General features: G+C 32.7%; 1 protein-coding gene across 1 annotated transcript in view; it reads left to right on the plus strand.

Annotated features, from left to right (window-relative positions):
- Nucleotides 1-9,684: 9,684 nt before the first annotated feature.
- Nucleotides 9,685-16,464, plus strand: part of LOC140865448 (putative late blight resistance protein homolog R1A-3) — a 37,223-nt gene continuing 30,443 nt past the window's right edge. Inside the window, exon 1 of the mRNA XM_073270102.1 lies at nucleotides 9,685-11,195. Coding sequence (XP_073126203.1) covers nucleotides 9,719-11,195 — 1,477 coding nt within the window. The 5' untranslated portion in view covers nucleotides 9,685-9,718. The remainder of the gene's footprint in view (nucleotides 11,196-16,464) is intronic.

The following is a 16,464-nucleotide window of genomic DNA, read 5'->3' on the forward strand; positions in this document are numbered from 1 at the left end:
TATCTATCTATCTTCTAAATCTATCTTCTAAATCAGCCACTTCCAATTGTGAAATTCCTTATATGTCCTCCACTATTTAGTTTAGCAAGTTATTTATTATGTGGGTTAATTTGTAATTTCATTGTCTATCTTAACTAATGAATAATTATTAGGTTATGAACATTAATAGTTATACATTAAACACATTGAATTTTTTTATATTTTTTCCTTCTTTACGGTTCTATATATAAATTCCTTATATGTCATCCACTATTTAGTTTAGCAAGTTATTTATTATGTGGGTTAATATATAAATTCTTTGCTATAATAATTTTTCTCAAAATATTATTTATTAGTTAGTGCCATTTTGTGTATTAGCTTAAATATTTAATTAATAGCTTAAATATTTAATTAATATTTCCCAACTAATCTATCTTCTAAATAAGCCACTTCCAATTGTGAAATTCCTTATATGTCCTCCACTATTTAGTTTAGCAAGTTATTTATTATGTGGGTTAATTTGTAATTTCATTCTCTATCTTAACTAATGAATAATTATTAGGTTATGGACATTAATAGTTATACATTAAACACATTGAATTTTTTTATATTTTTTCCTTCTTTACGGTTCTATATATAAATTCCTTATATGTCATCCACTATTTAGTTTAGCAAGTTATTTATTATGTGGGTTAATATATAAATTCTTTGCTATAATAATTTTTCTCAAAATATTATTTATTAGTTAGTGTCATTTTGTGTATTAGCTTAAATATTTAATTAATAGCTTAAATATTTAATTAATATTTCCCAACTAATACATCAAATTTTTCACATGCAAATCGAATTCTCCACATGAAAATTTAGTTAAAAAATGAAATTACTTTTTGTTTGTTAATTAAATGCATGAGATAATCTTTGATGAAATGTTGGTTTCCTTGGTTTAATAGTTTAAGTTATCAATAGTCCGTCTTTGTTTTCATTTAATCTTCTTCATCTTGATTTTTCTATGGTTCAGCTGATCTATAAAATATAATTATCATTTTCACAAAATTATGAGCTTATATTAGTTCCAAGGATTTCTTTTGATACTCATTTTGAGCTCTTTCAAATTATATATTATAATATTTTATTTAGTTGTATTACATTTACATTTTTGGTGCATTAAGTTTTTTAGGATCCCAATTTATTTTAATTAGCGTCTATATATTTGCTTATGTAGCTTAGACCTGGCTACGGTCCGGGTCCGGAATTGTGAGCTCACAATTTTACCCTCTTACTTATTTGTGATTCACAAGGTTGTTTGTGCCATTTTTTTTTTTACTAACTTAATATGGTCCTTAATAGTATATTTAACTCCACCAAATTTAATAACCTTGTAATTTAAGTGTTTAGTGGAAAATGATGTTTTTATAAAAAAATAATAATAAGGGTTATTGATTGATACATGGTAATTTGGATCCAATGTGTATGCATTTAATTATTTCGGTAAACCGTAAAGAAGGAAAAAGTATAAAAAAATTCAATGTGTTTAATGTATAACTTTTAATGTCCATAACCTAATAATTATTCATTAGTTAAGATAGACAATGAAATTATAAATTAACCCACATAATAAATAACTTGCTAAACTAAATAGTGGAGGACATATAATGAATTTCATAATTGGAAGTGGCTTATTTAAAATATAGATGAATGTATTTTTGGTTGCTTTTCATCATCTTTAATATAAATATATTTTTCTGTCATCCTTGTATCTTTGATTTTTATTTAAATATGAAGGGTATAAAGACATCTACATTTTTCGGTTTGACTTCTAGATTTTTTTTTGTTTTTTAACTTTTATATATAATTTTTGGCTAATAGATATACGTAAATAAAAAGATTAAAAAATTAGAAACTCTAAAAAAAAAAAAGAAATCCACAAATGCCCTTAAAAATATATCGGTAAATGTCATTTTTAAAAGTGTATTTCCAATGAACTGGATGTTTTCCGAATGAAACTGGGAATTGAGAGCAAGTGGATTTTAAGTGAGCTTTTGTAAATTTTACTTACGTCTATTTGCTCTACAATTTAATTAGTGTGATTTATTTTTTATTTTATTCATAAAAAAATAAATCAATGAGAAGTTTTTAAAGATAAAAATTACTTTCTAAATTTGAATTTAATGTATGATATATATGTATATGTGATATTTATAATAAATATGAATTATAGGGGAAAAAAGATTTACATATGACATTTTGATTTTTTTTTCTAAAACACATACTGTATTTTTATCTTTAAAATATGTGTTTTATTTCACATATTTATTTAATTCATATCATTTGAGAATTTCACATGAAAATTTACAAAAGAATCATTATGATATAAAATTAACTATTTATATTATGTAATTCTGAAAAATAGAGAAAAGTAAATAAATTATAGAAATGGCCGTTACAAATTTAGCACAAGAACGAGTGATATTGAATTTAATAAAAATTTTAAGGTTTTTATTTTAACATTAATATGATCATTTTTGTTAATTAAGAAAATTTTAATTGATAAACGTATTATTTTTTTTTATGAATATGTGTTTTATTGAACATATTTATTCGAAATCACGTGACAATAATGGCCATCGATATTTACAAAAGATCAACTCGGATATAAATAATTATCAATAATATGTAATTCTAAAAAAAATAGAGAAAGGTAAACAAAATCAAAAGGAGTTTAAAGATTTAGTAAAATCATGATTGATATTGCATTTAATAAAAATGTTAAGGGTTTTATTCTAACATCAGTATGATAATTTTTGTTAATTAAGCTAATTTATTTGATAATTGTTTGATTTATGTGTGCTTCTATTTTATTTTTATTTTTTTTAGCTTTTGTGCTCCATTTGAGTAAGTATTGATTTGGAAATTATATTATTATATTAATTTATTTATGGGCGTAATAATTTCCCCTATTGGGTAGAGAAATAAAAATGTGGCGCTTAAGCTGTCATATGGTTTAAAAGATTTGAGTTGCATCATTAACAGTTTACCACCTCCTATAGTTGTTGGTAAGGTGTCAAAGGCTCGTTCTTATAATTAATATCAGAGTCAAGCTCGTGGATTCGATTCTCATTGATTGAAATGAGTGCAATTATAATTAGGTGGGAGATTGTTGGATGCAATAATTGTCCTCGTTGAGTAGAAAAATCAAAACATGGCGCTTGAGTTGTTTTGCAGTTAAAATATTTGAGTTGCACCGTTGTCATTTGCTATAGTTTTTTTTTCAAAGCCGATTGTTGTTGCAGGGGGTTAGGAGGACCTTTACCCGTTTTTTGAACAAAAAAGAAATACAGGAGAGGGAGACTAGGCCAAAACCTCTCGAGCAATTATAAGAGCCAAAACAAAATTCATGAAAGCAAATTAATTACAAACTTTTGATCTAACTCTAATATAAGGAAAATTTGCTCTATCCAGTCTACAGATCCCCTTGAGCCGTCTCTGGAAGCCTTAGGTTGTAGAATAGACTTCCCAAACGCAAGTCCCTTAGCAAGTTCATTCGCCACCAAATTAACCTCCCTGTAGACGTGAGATTTGCGCACATTGGAGCCATGCCAAATTATTTGTATTTGCGTGAGAGTATGACTTAGCTCCCAACTCATGGGATCTACTTCAATGATGGCTAGAGCCACGGTAAAATCCACCTCCAGCCAAAGAGGAAACGGATTATACAGATTGCAAATCTGTAGCCCCTTCATAGCAATCAACTGAGCCCTGATGTTTGTTCATGCACCAATGGAATCATAATAAACAATAACCGGACTACTTGTGTGATCCCGAATGATGCCTCCAATGCCTGATTTTTCTCCTTCTTTCTTGCACCCGTCCGAGTTAAGTTTGTAATATCCTGGTGGAGGAGGAATCCAACGCACCACCCCAATGATGTTAGAGAGAGTGATGCGATGCTCCAGCCTAGATTCGCCACATGACTATAACCAATCCAATGACCAGCCCTCAGGACCCCTGCATCGACGATCGATAAAATGAACTAATTAATACTTTGAATGATTATGTCTGCTCGGATGCGGACCCCACTGTGTTTCTGATCGTTTCTGGCTTTCCAGATGGATCAAATAATAATGAAAGGTAATAGTTCCCTGATTTGACCCTTTTTTCGCCACTCCAGATCCACCCATCATTCACTAAAAACATGAGGGTTCTGCACCCAAATAACCGAGCATAATGATGCCAAACAGAGACTGCTGGAATGTTAGAGTGAAAAATATGAGAGAATGTCTCATGTACCTGGCAACACTGGCACAAAAATGCTAAAGCAATCCCTCGAGACTGAAGAATATCATCTACTGGAAGCCGCTTATAATATCAATGCCAGCAAAATATCAAAATGGTTGGCCGGAGTATCTTGGACCAATAGCCTTTAAGCCGCCCAATATTTGGATTCTTAATCCTCACCGCCTCCCAAACAGATTTAACAGAGAACCTTCCATTAGTCAAAAGTTTCCATATAATGCTATACATAGCCATCGGATCGTCGGGGACCACATGGAGTAGACTTTCCAAATTCCAATCCCTCCCATCAAGAAACCATATAACCAACCTATTGGGCTGCTCTTGGATAGGGGTAATATTCACCAACGGACCATCTGAAAGCCAAGAGTCAAACTAGAAACTGATATTCCCGTCCCCCTATGTTCCAATCGAGCTCACTTTCTACCCGGTTTCTAATCTTCAACATCCTTTTCCATGTGGGGGAAATATTTTGCATGAGACGCACCATAGCAGGTGGTACCATTTTGCAATATCTGATGTGCAAGTATCTGCTCCAAATAGAATCCACATTTTGGAATCTGAACCAAATTTTAATAGAAAAGGCCGTCATCGAGTTTTTCAGTCAACTAATTCCCAGAACACCTTCTGACATCAGTATGCAGACCTTGTCTCAGGCAAGCCAATGAATTTATGCACCCTCGTCTTCGATCCCCATAATAATTTAGCACACAACATCTCAAAACAATGGAGAACAGTGCCCGCAAGTCGTAAGACTTGGAACAAGTATATAGGCATGGAGCATAAGATGCATTTGATCAAAACCAGTCTACTCCCATAAGACAGGGATTACGTCTCCCACCCCTGCAGCTTCTTGCTGGTATTGGCGATAATATGATTAAAATACGAACTCTTAAGAGGACCCAAGTACAATGGCACACCAAGATAATGCAGTGGTAAAGTCCCTTCTCCCAAGCCAGTAATAACTAGCTATAGTTTCTTGTAAAGCGGCATACACGATATCTTACATTATTTTTTTGGTTTTTCTTTATGATTAGTATTTGGATGAAAAAAAGTATCTTCTATGACTTGAAGAGAGTTGTCCTTGTATCAAACGAGAAAAAAAAGTGGATTGAAAGTGTCAGATATGGATCGGTGAAAAAATATGATTTATTATCATGCATGTTGTTTTTGTTTTATCTATTGTGTTTTTCTCTATTTAGATTGATAAATACTCCAAAACATAATATTATTTCAATGAATTTAAACAATATCTAAATTTCGTAAATATATTTTTAACGGTTAATCACTCACGTGCAATGCATGTGCACTTTCCTAGTACTAGTAAAAAACACGTGTGTTGCACGTGATGAGCTAAACTACGAAAAATTAGAGAAAATTATTATATTTTTACACTTCATAAAGATTGAATTAACGCCTCATTCAAATTTAACTTCTTAGTAGTTTTTAGTTTTGAAATTTAAGAAATAAATTGTACATTCTCTGAAATTTTATTTACCGAGTAATTTATTATTTTGAAAATGGTTAATGTTTCATGCAAAACAGAAAGAAAATTACGGTATAGAGATAAACATTGTGATAACTGATGAGATTTGTTCAGCACATTCAATTTAAAAATAAATAAATTAATATCTATCTTTATTAGATTGAAAATATGAAAAGTCGTATTTTTGGTTAATTATATTTTTATGATATATTTTTGTTCAAAAAAACTGCTAAAACTTGTTAAGTTTTGAAGGTTAACCATGAGATTTGTCATGCATCTTGCTTTTTAGAACCTTGTATAAAAGTTTTCTCAAAAAAAAAAAACGTTGCATAAAAGTGACTGTGATATATTATATATCTATATCTATATCTATCTATCTATATATATCTATACCTATATAAAAGAGTGAATAAAAAGTCAAAGTTTTACAATTGTTAAATAACAACTTTGTCCTTTTATTTACACTATATGTAAAATCATATAAAAATATATAGGGTTATAAAAGTAAAAACAACACTTTAGTTATAAAACATAAACGTAAATCAATATTTATATTATATGTAAAATAGATTATTATGATAAACTCGAAATTGACAAAGTGTGTCCAAATTAGATAAGGATTCAGTTTTCAAAAAGATTGAAATACCTACATACTTTGTTTTTTATTTTCTTGTAGATAAAGTGATCAATATTTATATTATATCTAAAATCTTTTATTATGATAAGATCAAAATTGACAAAGTATGTGCATATTAGATAAGGATTCAGTTTTCAAAAAGATTGAACTACCAAAATACTTTGTTTTTTTATTTTTTTGTAGGTAAAGTAAACATATTTTTCAACAGATATTTTTTTAAAAAAAAATTCACAAAAAATTTAATTAAATACTATTCAATTTCTTTGAAGATTGAAACACCAAATTTTTTATTTTTTATATGTTTGTAAACTGAATAAAAACATATTTTTTTTAAAAAAATCTTATTTAATGCGTATAAGGACCTATTGAGATAAATAATACTGATGTTGAAATAAATCAATTCAAGTAGAGTCAAGTTTTAATGTAAAAGAATAAATAAAAAAATACACCAACACACACACACACATATATATATATATAATTTGAAATTAAAAAAAATTAACTAATTTTCCTTCACATAAAACCTAAAACCATTTTAAAAAATTATGGAGATGAATAAATCGGTTATGGATTTCTATAATTTATAAATACCAGTGTGAAGGTAACTGTTTTATGTTTTATATTAATAAATAATATCATGTTATTATATAAATGGAGTTTATGACATCTCATTATAATAACGTGATATGATTATATTATATATTGCTGCTTATATATTTTATTGTGTATATATTATAATATATCAATTATATATGTATAATGTCACATTATTATATAAAAGAAGTCTATGACACATCATTATAATATTGTGACGTGATATACAATACATGACTTTATACTAACTATATTTGTAAAATTTCACGTTATTATATAAAAGGAGTCTCTGACAACTCATTATATATAATATTACGATATGATATACAATATCTGACTTTATACTAATTATATTTGTATAATTTCACACTATTATAAAAAAAGAGTTTATGACACCTCATTATAATAATGTAACGTGATATACATAATTATTTAATTATGATTATCATTATATGCATCGCATGATTATCGTAAATTTTCATTAATACAAATAAATTAAGTTTTTAACAATCATAAATTTTTTTCCTCCCAGCGGTCACAAACGATAACAAAATGGCTAGTTTTTGTCCTATAAATATGATCACTCGTACACATTTTGAATCATACCAAACTCACACTTTCTCTCAAAATTATTTCTCGTCATTTTTCAAAGAAGAAAAAGATAACATTTTCAAGACTATTTTTTATAACTATTATGACTATCATACTCACGAGTCTTGTATTCATCAAGGAATATCTACCACACATTTTTTCTTTATTTTTAAACGTGCTTATACTCATCGTTCTTCCGTTATTTTGTACTATCATATTAATGAAAATTCACTAATAAAATATATTGTTATTTTTTCTAGTATTACTATGTCAAATTTGGCAAAGCTTGAATTCGTTGCGCTCGATATTAGGGGAAAAAAATTATATTTCATGGGCCCTCGATGTAAAAATGCATCTTGAGTCATTAGGTTTAAATGATAGTATTAACTAAAATAATATATCATCCTCACAAGATAAAACAAAAGCTATGATTTTCTTACGTTTACATCTTGATGAATGATTGAAATATGAATATCTCAAAAAAAAAATATGAGTATCTCACAGAAAAAGATCCAATGATTTTATGAAAATGAGAGGAATGAAGGAAATATTTGAGCATATAAGAGAAGTTATACTTCCAACCGCACGTGATTAATGGAATACTTTAAGATTATAAAACTTTAAAAAATCGGTGATTATAACTCTACGATGTATCGAATAGTCTCGCAATTAAAATTTTGTGGACATAAGATTACTGAAATGAAAATACTTAAGAAAATATTTTTAACTTTTCATCTTCGGGTTGACCCCAAAGGAGACCTCATCCCACATGAGTTAGAGACCGCATTGGCTCATGCGGGGTTAAATCGAGGAATGTGCACGAGCGGCAGAGACTTGAAAGAGAGAGCAACATGATCAATCCCTAAAGCATACCCCCATAATATTTCAGCATGAATATGCTCCACACGAGAATCAAACCCACAATGCTAAGAAATTTCTTCCCACGTCACCTCAAATCTTACCAATTCGCCTATATCCTTATAGGTTTCATCTTTTGACGACAGCGCAACAGCATTAATATACAATGTTATTTAATAATATATATATATAATATTGCTTCCAGCTGTTTCCCACATGCTAACTAATTAATTAATTAATCCAAGGTTTGATAAAATAAAAAAATAAAAGAGTCAACTACTTATTTATTTCGAGGCAAGAATGAGCGTTCCCACAAGCTGCACCATTTTTGTCTCCCTTTCCCATTTCCCATTTTCATTATAAATATAGAGCGTGAATTTTTAAATCTTAAAATTATATTAAATACGCGTTTATGAAATAAAATAGAAGATTGATGCTTTAATTTAATAGTTATTCGTTAGTTTACACTTATACATATTTTTTTTTCAAACTTTCAATATTAGTTTTATTCACTATGTATTTTGAAATTGTTTGAAAAAAATCGAGCATAATATAAATTATCTAAATCTAAGTATAATAAATATGTAAATAAAAAATAATTAAAATATATATTTTTTAATTCGAGCATAATATAAATTATCTAAATCTAAATATAATAAATATGTAGATATAATATATTTTATATATATATTTTTTAATTTTAAATTTATATGGTAATATTTTTCCAAGTGATTGGTTATTTTAATTTTTTTAATATTCAAACTTTGTAGTTGCTTCCTACGGTTCTTTTTCTTAATATTTTTCTAGTGAGTTTTTAATCTATGTGGAAAAATAAAAGTATATAATCGAAACGAAATAATTAATGATTTGAAAGTGGTTAAAAAATTAGAGTAGAAAAAATTATCACTTAACAAATAAACTAAAATTAGTGTCGACAATTCACGAAGCTCGATATACAGTTTTTAAATATTATTTAATAAAATCCTATACAAGCAGGAGTTATTTAAAATTTTAACATAGAATTTACAATAACTTGTTATAGTTGACTCGAATCCAGGAGATCATGCAATGCACTATAATTAGAATGACATTAAACAATGATTAATTAATAATATAATGGCTCTATGGAGATGTTTCCCACATGCTAATTAATTAATTAATTAATCAAAGGTTTAATCGAAAAAGTCAACTACTTAACATAATTGATTTATTTATACATTCAAGAAACTAAGATGAGTCTTCCCACAAAGCTGCACCATTTTTGTCTTCAGTTCCAACTTCCCATGGCTGCGTATGCTGCGCTTCTTGCTCTTGCTCGATCATTGCAAGATATTTTGGATCTTGAACAATATATCGATCCTCTACACAAACCAAAAATCATTTCTCTCCATGAAAAAGTTGATTTTATTGTTACTTCCCTTGAAAAGTATTCAGACAAGCATCATGGAAAGCTTGATTGTGTGGGAAATGGGATCAGAAAAGCTGCATTTGAAGCTCAAGATTTCATGGATTCGTGTTATTATTCACTATCAACTACTACTGATGACGATGATGAATATGGGAGTTCTTCTTCAGAGGCTAATGACGAGGAGGTGAACTTGGATCAATGCTTAACCATGGCGTCTGAAAGAATTGATTTTATTTTGGAAGAGACGATGAAGATGAACAACAGTGACACAGCTCAAGATCTCCCATCCGAATATTATTCATTTCCTGTTGATCGTTCATCCACAGCCAAAAACATGGTTGTGGGATTTGACGATGACTTGAATTCAATCAAAGAAAGGTTATACGAAGATTCTTCTAAGCTTCAAATCATCCCAATTGTCGGGATGGGAGGAATCGGGAAGACGACTCTAGCTAGAAGAGCTTACCAGGATTCAATAATTTCTGATCAATACTTTGACAAATGCGCATGGATCACGGTGTCACAAGAGTATCAAAGGAAAGAGGTTCTTTCAATGCTTTTGAAGTCTCTCAAGAATGAACAAACTGATAAGAGTGAAGCAGAACTGGCAAAACTAGCGTATCAAACTCTCATTGGCAGACGATATCTCATTGTGGTCGATGATATATGGAGCACCAAAGCTTGGGATGATTTGAAGATGATATTCCCAGATGACGGCAATGGAAGTAGGATCATGTTAACTAGTAGAATATTGGAGGTGTCTGCTCATGCAGGGTCTTCTGATACTCTGGTTCATCAAATGAGTTTTTTAAATGAAGATCAAAGCTGGAAACTACTTCAAGAAAGGGTTTTTAGACAAGAATATTCTTGTCCTCTCCATCTGGTGGAAATCGGCAAGAAGATTGCGAAAAATTGTGGTGGACTTCCACTCACCATCGTGGTGGTTGCAGGGCTACTCCTCTCTTCTGGCAACATGATGAGAGAACAATTGTGGGAAAATATTTCGGAAAATATAAGTTCTAGAGAGCCTACAATTGCACTTCAATGCTCAAAGATATTGTGTTTTAGTTATGATCTGTTACCTCTTCGACTAAAACCATGTTTCCTATACATTGCGGTTTTTCCAGAAGATTCTGAAATTGATGTTTCTAAGCTAATCAGATTGTGGGTTGCGGAGGGATTTCTGAAACCAAACGGTACTCATGAGTTCAAATGCTTGGAAGATGTGGGGGAACATTATTTGGAGGATCTTGTGAAGAGAAGTTTGCTCTTAGTGAGCAAGAAAGGGCGGGATGGGAAACTCGAAAGTGTTGGAATCCATGATATGTTGAGGGAGATTTGCATCGCAAAAGGTGAAGAAGAGGGGTTTCTTCATCATGTGTCATCCAAAATGAAATATGGTAGAGAATCCATAGAGAATCCATATCGTTGCCTCACAATTCATAGTTTAAATTCAACAACATTTGTCAAATATGTCTTTTATCCAATAACACACCACATGAAGCCTTATTTCATCAGGCCCCACCTTATTCCCATTTGCGGGTCTTAGGTTGCCTTTGTTATGCCATAGTCTTGCCTAGAGGAGATAAATTTTCCCCTCGATCTACGGCATGTGTCTTTCTTGGCTATGCATCTTTCCAAAAAGGCTATAAAGTTCAGGCCTTGGACACTCATAAAATTTTTATTTCCAGGGACGTTCAATTTTATGAACAAGAATTTCCTTTTTCTAATACCATTTCTCCTTCACCAATGTTTCATCAATTACCTATCACCTCTCCTTATGAATTTTCTCCTCAGCCCTGTCCTCCTCCTGCCCCTGCAGCTTCTATTCAAAGTACTTCTCCTACCCTTTTACATGAGTCTCTAGCTCGCCGTTCTTCTCGAACTTCTCGACCACCCATTTGGACAAAAGATTATATTTGTTCTCTTGCTCCATCCTCTTCTTTACATTCCATTTCTAACTATCTCAATTATGCCAATCTTTCCCCTCCCTATCAAGCTTTCCTCTCCTCCATTTCTGCCATTCGTGAACCTATTAGTTACTACGAGGCAGTGAAAGATCCCCGCTGGTGTACAGCAATGGACCTGGAACTCGCCGCATTGGATGCTAACAATACATGGGATATTGTGGACTTACCATCGGGCAAGGTACCTATTGGTAACAAATGGGTGTACAAGATTAAATTTCATGCTGATGGCAGTTTAGATCGTTTCAAAGCCCGCCTTGTTGCCAAAGGCTATACTCAACTTCATGGGGTTGACTATCATGACACATTCTCACCGGTTGCAAAAATCACTACAGTTCGATGTTTATTAAGTGTTGCTGCCATTTTTCGTTGGACATTATATCAAATGGATGTTACTAACGCTTTCCTTCAAGGTGATCTTGATGAAGAAATTTACATGAGCTTGCCTCAAGGCCTTCGAAGTCAAAGGGGGGCTGTGAGTAATGGACTTCGAAGTAAGGGGGAGATCTAAGTATGTCGATTAAAGAAATCATTATATGGGCTCAAACAAGCATCGAGACAATGGAATATCAAATTTGCCCAAATTATGAGGCAAGCTGGTTTTGATCAATCAACACATGATCACTCATTATTTGTGAAGAAAATGCAGGGTCAAATTACTATATTGTTGGTGTACGTTGATGACATCGTCATTACAGGGAATCATGAGGCTTCCATTGTAAATCTAAAAGAGTTCTTACGCATGACAATCAAAATCAAGGATTTAGGAGAACTTAAATTTTTTCTTGGCATTGAGGTGGCACGATCTAAAGATGGAATCTGCTTGAATCAAAGGAAATATGCTCTATAGCTCATATCTGATATGGGGTTGTCAGGTGCTAAGATTAGCGACACTCCAATGGAACAAAATGTGAGATTGACAACAAAGGAGTATGATGAAAGTGTGGGGCAAGATAGTGCAAATGATCCATTACTTGATGATCCAGGTAGCTATCGTAGATTGATTGGGAGGCTTATTTACCTAACAATAACAAGACGAGACATATGTTTCACAGTGCAAACGTTAAGTCAATTTATGCAAAGTCCAAAGTTGTCACATATGGAAGCTGCAACAAAAGTATTAAGATATCTAAAGGCTGCACCAGGGCAAGGAATATTGCTGTCTTCCAAGAGCTCATTGATATTGAATGCATTCTGCGATTCTGATTGGGGAACATGTCCTATGAGTAGGAAGTCAGTGACTGGCTATTGTATAAAGCTGGGCGACTCTCTAATATCATGGAAAACAAAAAAACAAATCACGGTATCCAGATCTTCTGCAGAAGCGGAATATAGAGCAATGGCAAACACAACTTGTGAAGTAATCTGGATTATCGGGTTGTTGAAAAACATGGGAGTTCATCAAACGCAGCCAGTAACTTTGTATTGTGATAATACAGCGGCACTTCACATTGCAGCTAACCCATTATACCATGAAAGAACCAAGCACATTGAAATAGATTGTCATTTGGTACGAGAGAAAATACGGGATAAAGTTATCAAGACATCTCACGTTGCAACAGAACATCAACCGGCAGATTTGTTTACCAAAGCATTGGGGAAACGCCAGTTTCAGTATTTGTCATCCAAGCTTGGTCTGGTTAACCTATTCCAAGCTTGAGGGGAGTGTTAAATATGTCTTTGTAAATAGTCAAAAGCGTGTTTTTGGTTGTTGACTTTTATACACATAAATAGAGTAGTTTAGTTATTTTTGTAATTAATAAAACTTTATTGTTCTAGAGGGTTTAAGAAACTAAACAAATGGAGTTTACCATCACGAGTTTCCAAACGATTCCTCTGTTCCTTCTTGCATTTTAAACATTCGAGCGTACGTTCAATTCTATTTTCCTCTGAATTTCATTTGCTTGGACTATATGCACGATCTAGGCACGTCTGTGTCTTGGATGGACCCCGCGTAAGTTGGAGCAAGTTTTCCCATGTATTCTCTACATTCCTCAATTTAAGGTACTTTGATTTTGTCTTAAAATCATTCCATTCACCATGCACCTTTAGTGAATTGCCGGTCTCGACATCAAAACATCTCAATCTCGAAACTGTAGTTGTTACCACATGGAAGTCCGGACAAACCAGTAATGTGTTAGATGTACCATGTGAAATTTTAAAGACGCGAAAGTTAAGGAATTTGATCTGGAAAACCTCTATTCGTTTAACCAAACCCTATGACGACATAGGAATTGGTCACGAAAGTGGTCTACAAACAATCGAGACAGTGAGGGATTTTATATTTTCCGAGGAGATCACCAGAATACTTGTGAATCTGAAGAAATTGAAAGTTGACTATTTTATGAAGAATCGTAGCTGGGATGATTTCAATTTCGACAACCTTTCCAATTTACGAAACCTCGAGGACTTACAAATCTGCATGTACCAAATCTACTCTATTACTGATCCCTCAATGACATGGAAGCATGCTTTTCCAATTGGTCTAAAAAAGTTATATCTAGACGGAGTCCCTTTTCGTTGGGAAAATATGACCATAATCGGGTCTCTACCGGATCTTCAAGTGCTCCACATAACGAATACCAGAGCCAAAAAAGCTTCCGAGTGGAGAACAGAGGAAGGTCAATTTCTTCAACTCAAGTATTTACATTCCTCCTTAGATTATGTGAGGAAGTGGGAAATGGAAAAAGAGCACTTCCCATGCCTTGAAAGCTTGATTCTCGTGGGTGCACTGTGGATTGATCAGATTCCTAGTGGCGTAGGAGAAATAGATACGCTTCAATACATCGAGCTGTGGTGCTGTGACAAGCCTTTGGTGGACTCAGCCAAGCAAATTCAAAAGCATCAACACGAAAATGGAAACGATGCTTTACGTGTTCGTTTCATTGATAAAGAAGGAGAAGATGTTTTGTTTTGAACAGTAACGTTGTTATGCCAACATTTGAAAAGAGATTATTGTAAGGATTTGTATTTGTTTCGATGACAGATTTTTGTTTGACAATGCAAATAGTGGGACGATGATCCACGCTATGTTTTATTCCACGGAACCGAGCGTCTTTGCCCATTTCCATTTCGTGACATCGAAAATAATCCCCTTTCATGTCCCAAGACTATGAAGTATTAGAGATGATAATAGGTCGGGTTCGGGTAGGATTTCATACTTCTATTCTCATCCTTATTTATTATATTTATCCAATACTTATTCTCATCCCCGTCGGATATTAACTTTGGGAGCAGATCCTCTATTGTGGTCAAAAAACAACACCATGTGATGTGCTCCCAAAACGATGCCATTTGAGAAAAAAAAATGGTGCATAACTTTAGTTTCTTCTCATGGGCTTCTGTTTTCCTATTCCATAATTCATTTTCCTTTTTATTTTTATATTTAGGTGGTTTGTCGACGGAAACTTTCACATATAATGTTAAATTTCTCGATCTCGGACTCGTTTATCTCTTCATTGCTCAATTTATCTAGTTTATTTTTATCAATTTGTTAAATATATTTTAGATGTATATATGATTTAATTATGAGTACTAGAATAACCGTATGGACAGGTGGTCGGTTGCATGTGATTGGTTGGACACGTGGATAGGGATTGGACCATCCGAAGGTCAATATCGGACAATCCGAAGTCAAGGTGCCAAGTGTCCGTGATGATGTAATCGTGCTTACATCACAAGGAGGGATGGGACGATCCCAAGTCCAGATCGGACCATCTGATCTGCTGGCGGGGACACGCGGAGTGAATAAAGAGATCGAATGCTCCGAAACCCAGTTCGAACCATCCGAACTCTGGCTATAAATAGAGGGTCCAAGAGCCATTTGGAGTGCACCCGTTTCATTTATTTCCCTCTCCTTTGGTTGTATATTCTAGGTGTTCTAGTCACCTAGGTTGGTCCGGAAGTTGGTGGAACGGTATACAAGGCGTAGCGAAATTGTGCCCAAGTTTTGGGGCAGTCGTCATGAGCGGACTGACGATGGATGCAGGTATGGTTTGAGTTCCCTAAAAATAATAGGGAGTATATTATATCTTAGTTAAGGCTTTTAGAGCACTGTTAGTGATGCATGAGTATTTTTCATTATAGAGTTATAGTGCGGGATGATAGGCTTGAAACCTAGACGGATGCTTCTAAAATTGCCTTAGTGAGGTAGTTAAGTACTGACTGAGATAGTCAGGGGGTATGCATGCTTATATGTTATATTTATGTGCCATGATTGCATGTTATTGCATGGATTATTATGCAACATTTACATATCATATTGTGCATGTACATCTTATGAGATGAACCAGTGTTAGGGCCGCCTAGCCTTGTTGGACGGTTTGATGTCGAGCGCCACGTAGATCGACGAGTTTAGCATGACACATCTGGAGGACACAGTCCACGTCTAGTTATGAGTGAGTGGTTGTGTCACGCTCCGAGACCGAGACGTGCCACCGGCGTTGTTTCAAATTCACACAAATTATAAAACAACAAGCCTCGTAGTACAGTATATGCAAACCAGTCTTTTCTCATAAATAAATGTTCCAAAAATATTGTCTTTACAACACGATAATCCAAAACTAATAACAATTGCGGAAGCGTCTATAAACTTAAATAACAAAATATTAATGTATTAATCCCAAAATAAAATAACCAAATAAACTCTTAAAAA

This window comes from Henckelia pumila, chromosome 4, assembly GCF_033568475.1.
Source record: "Henckelia pumila isolate YLH828 chromosome 4, ASM3356847v2, whole genome shotgun sequence".
NCBI classification, from domain to species: Eukaryota; Viridiplantae; Streptophyta; class Magnoliopsida; order Lamiales; family Gesneriaceae; genus Henckelia; species Henckelia pumila.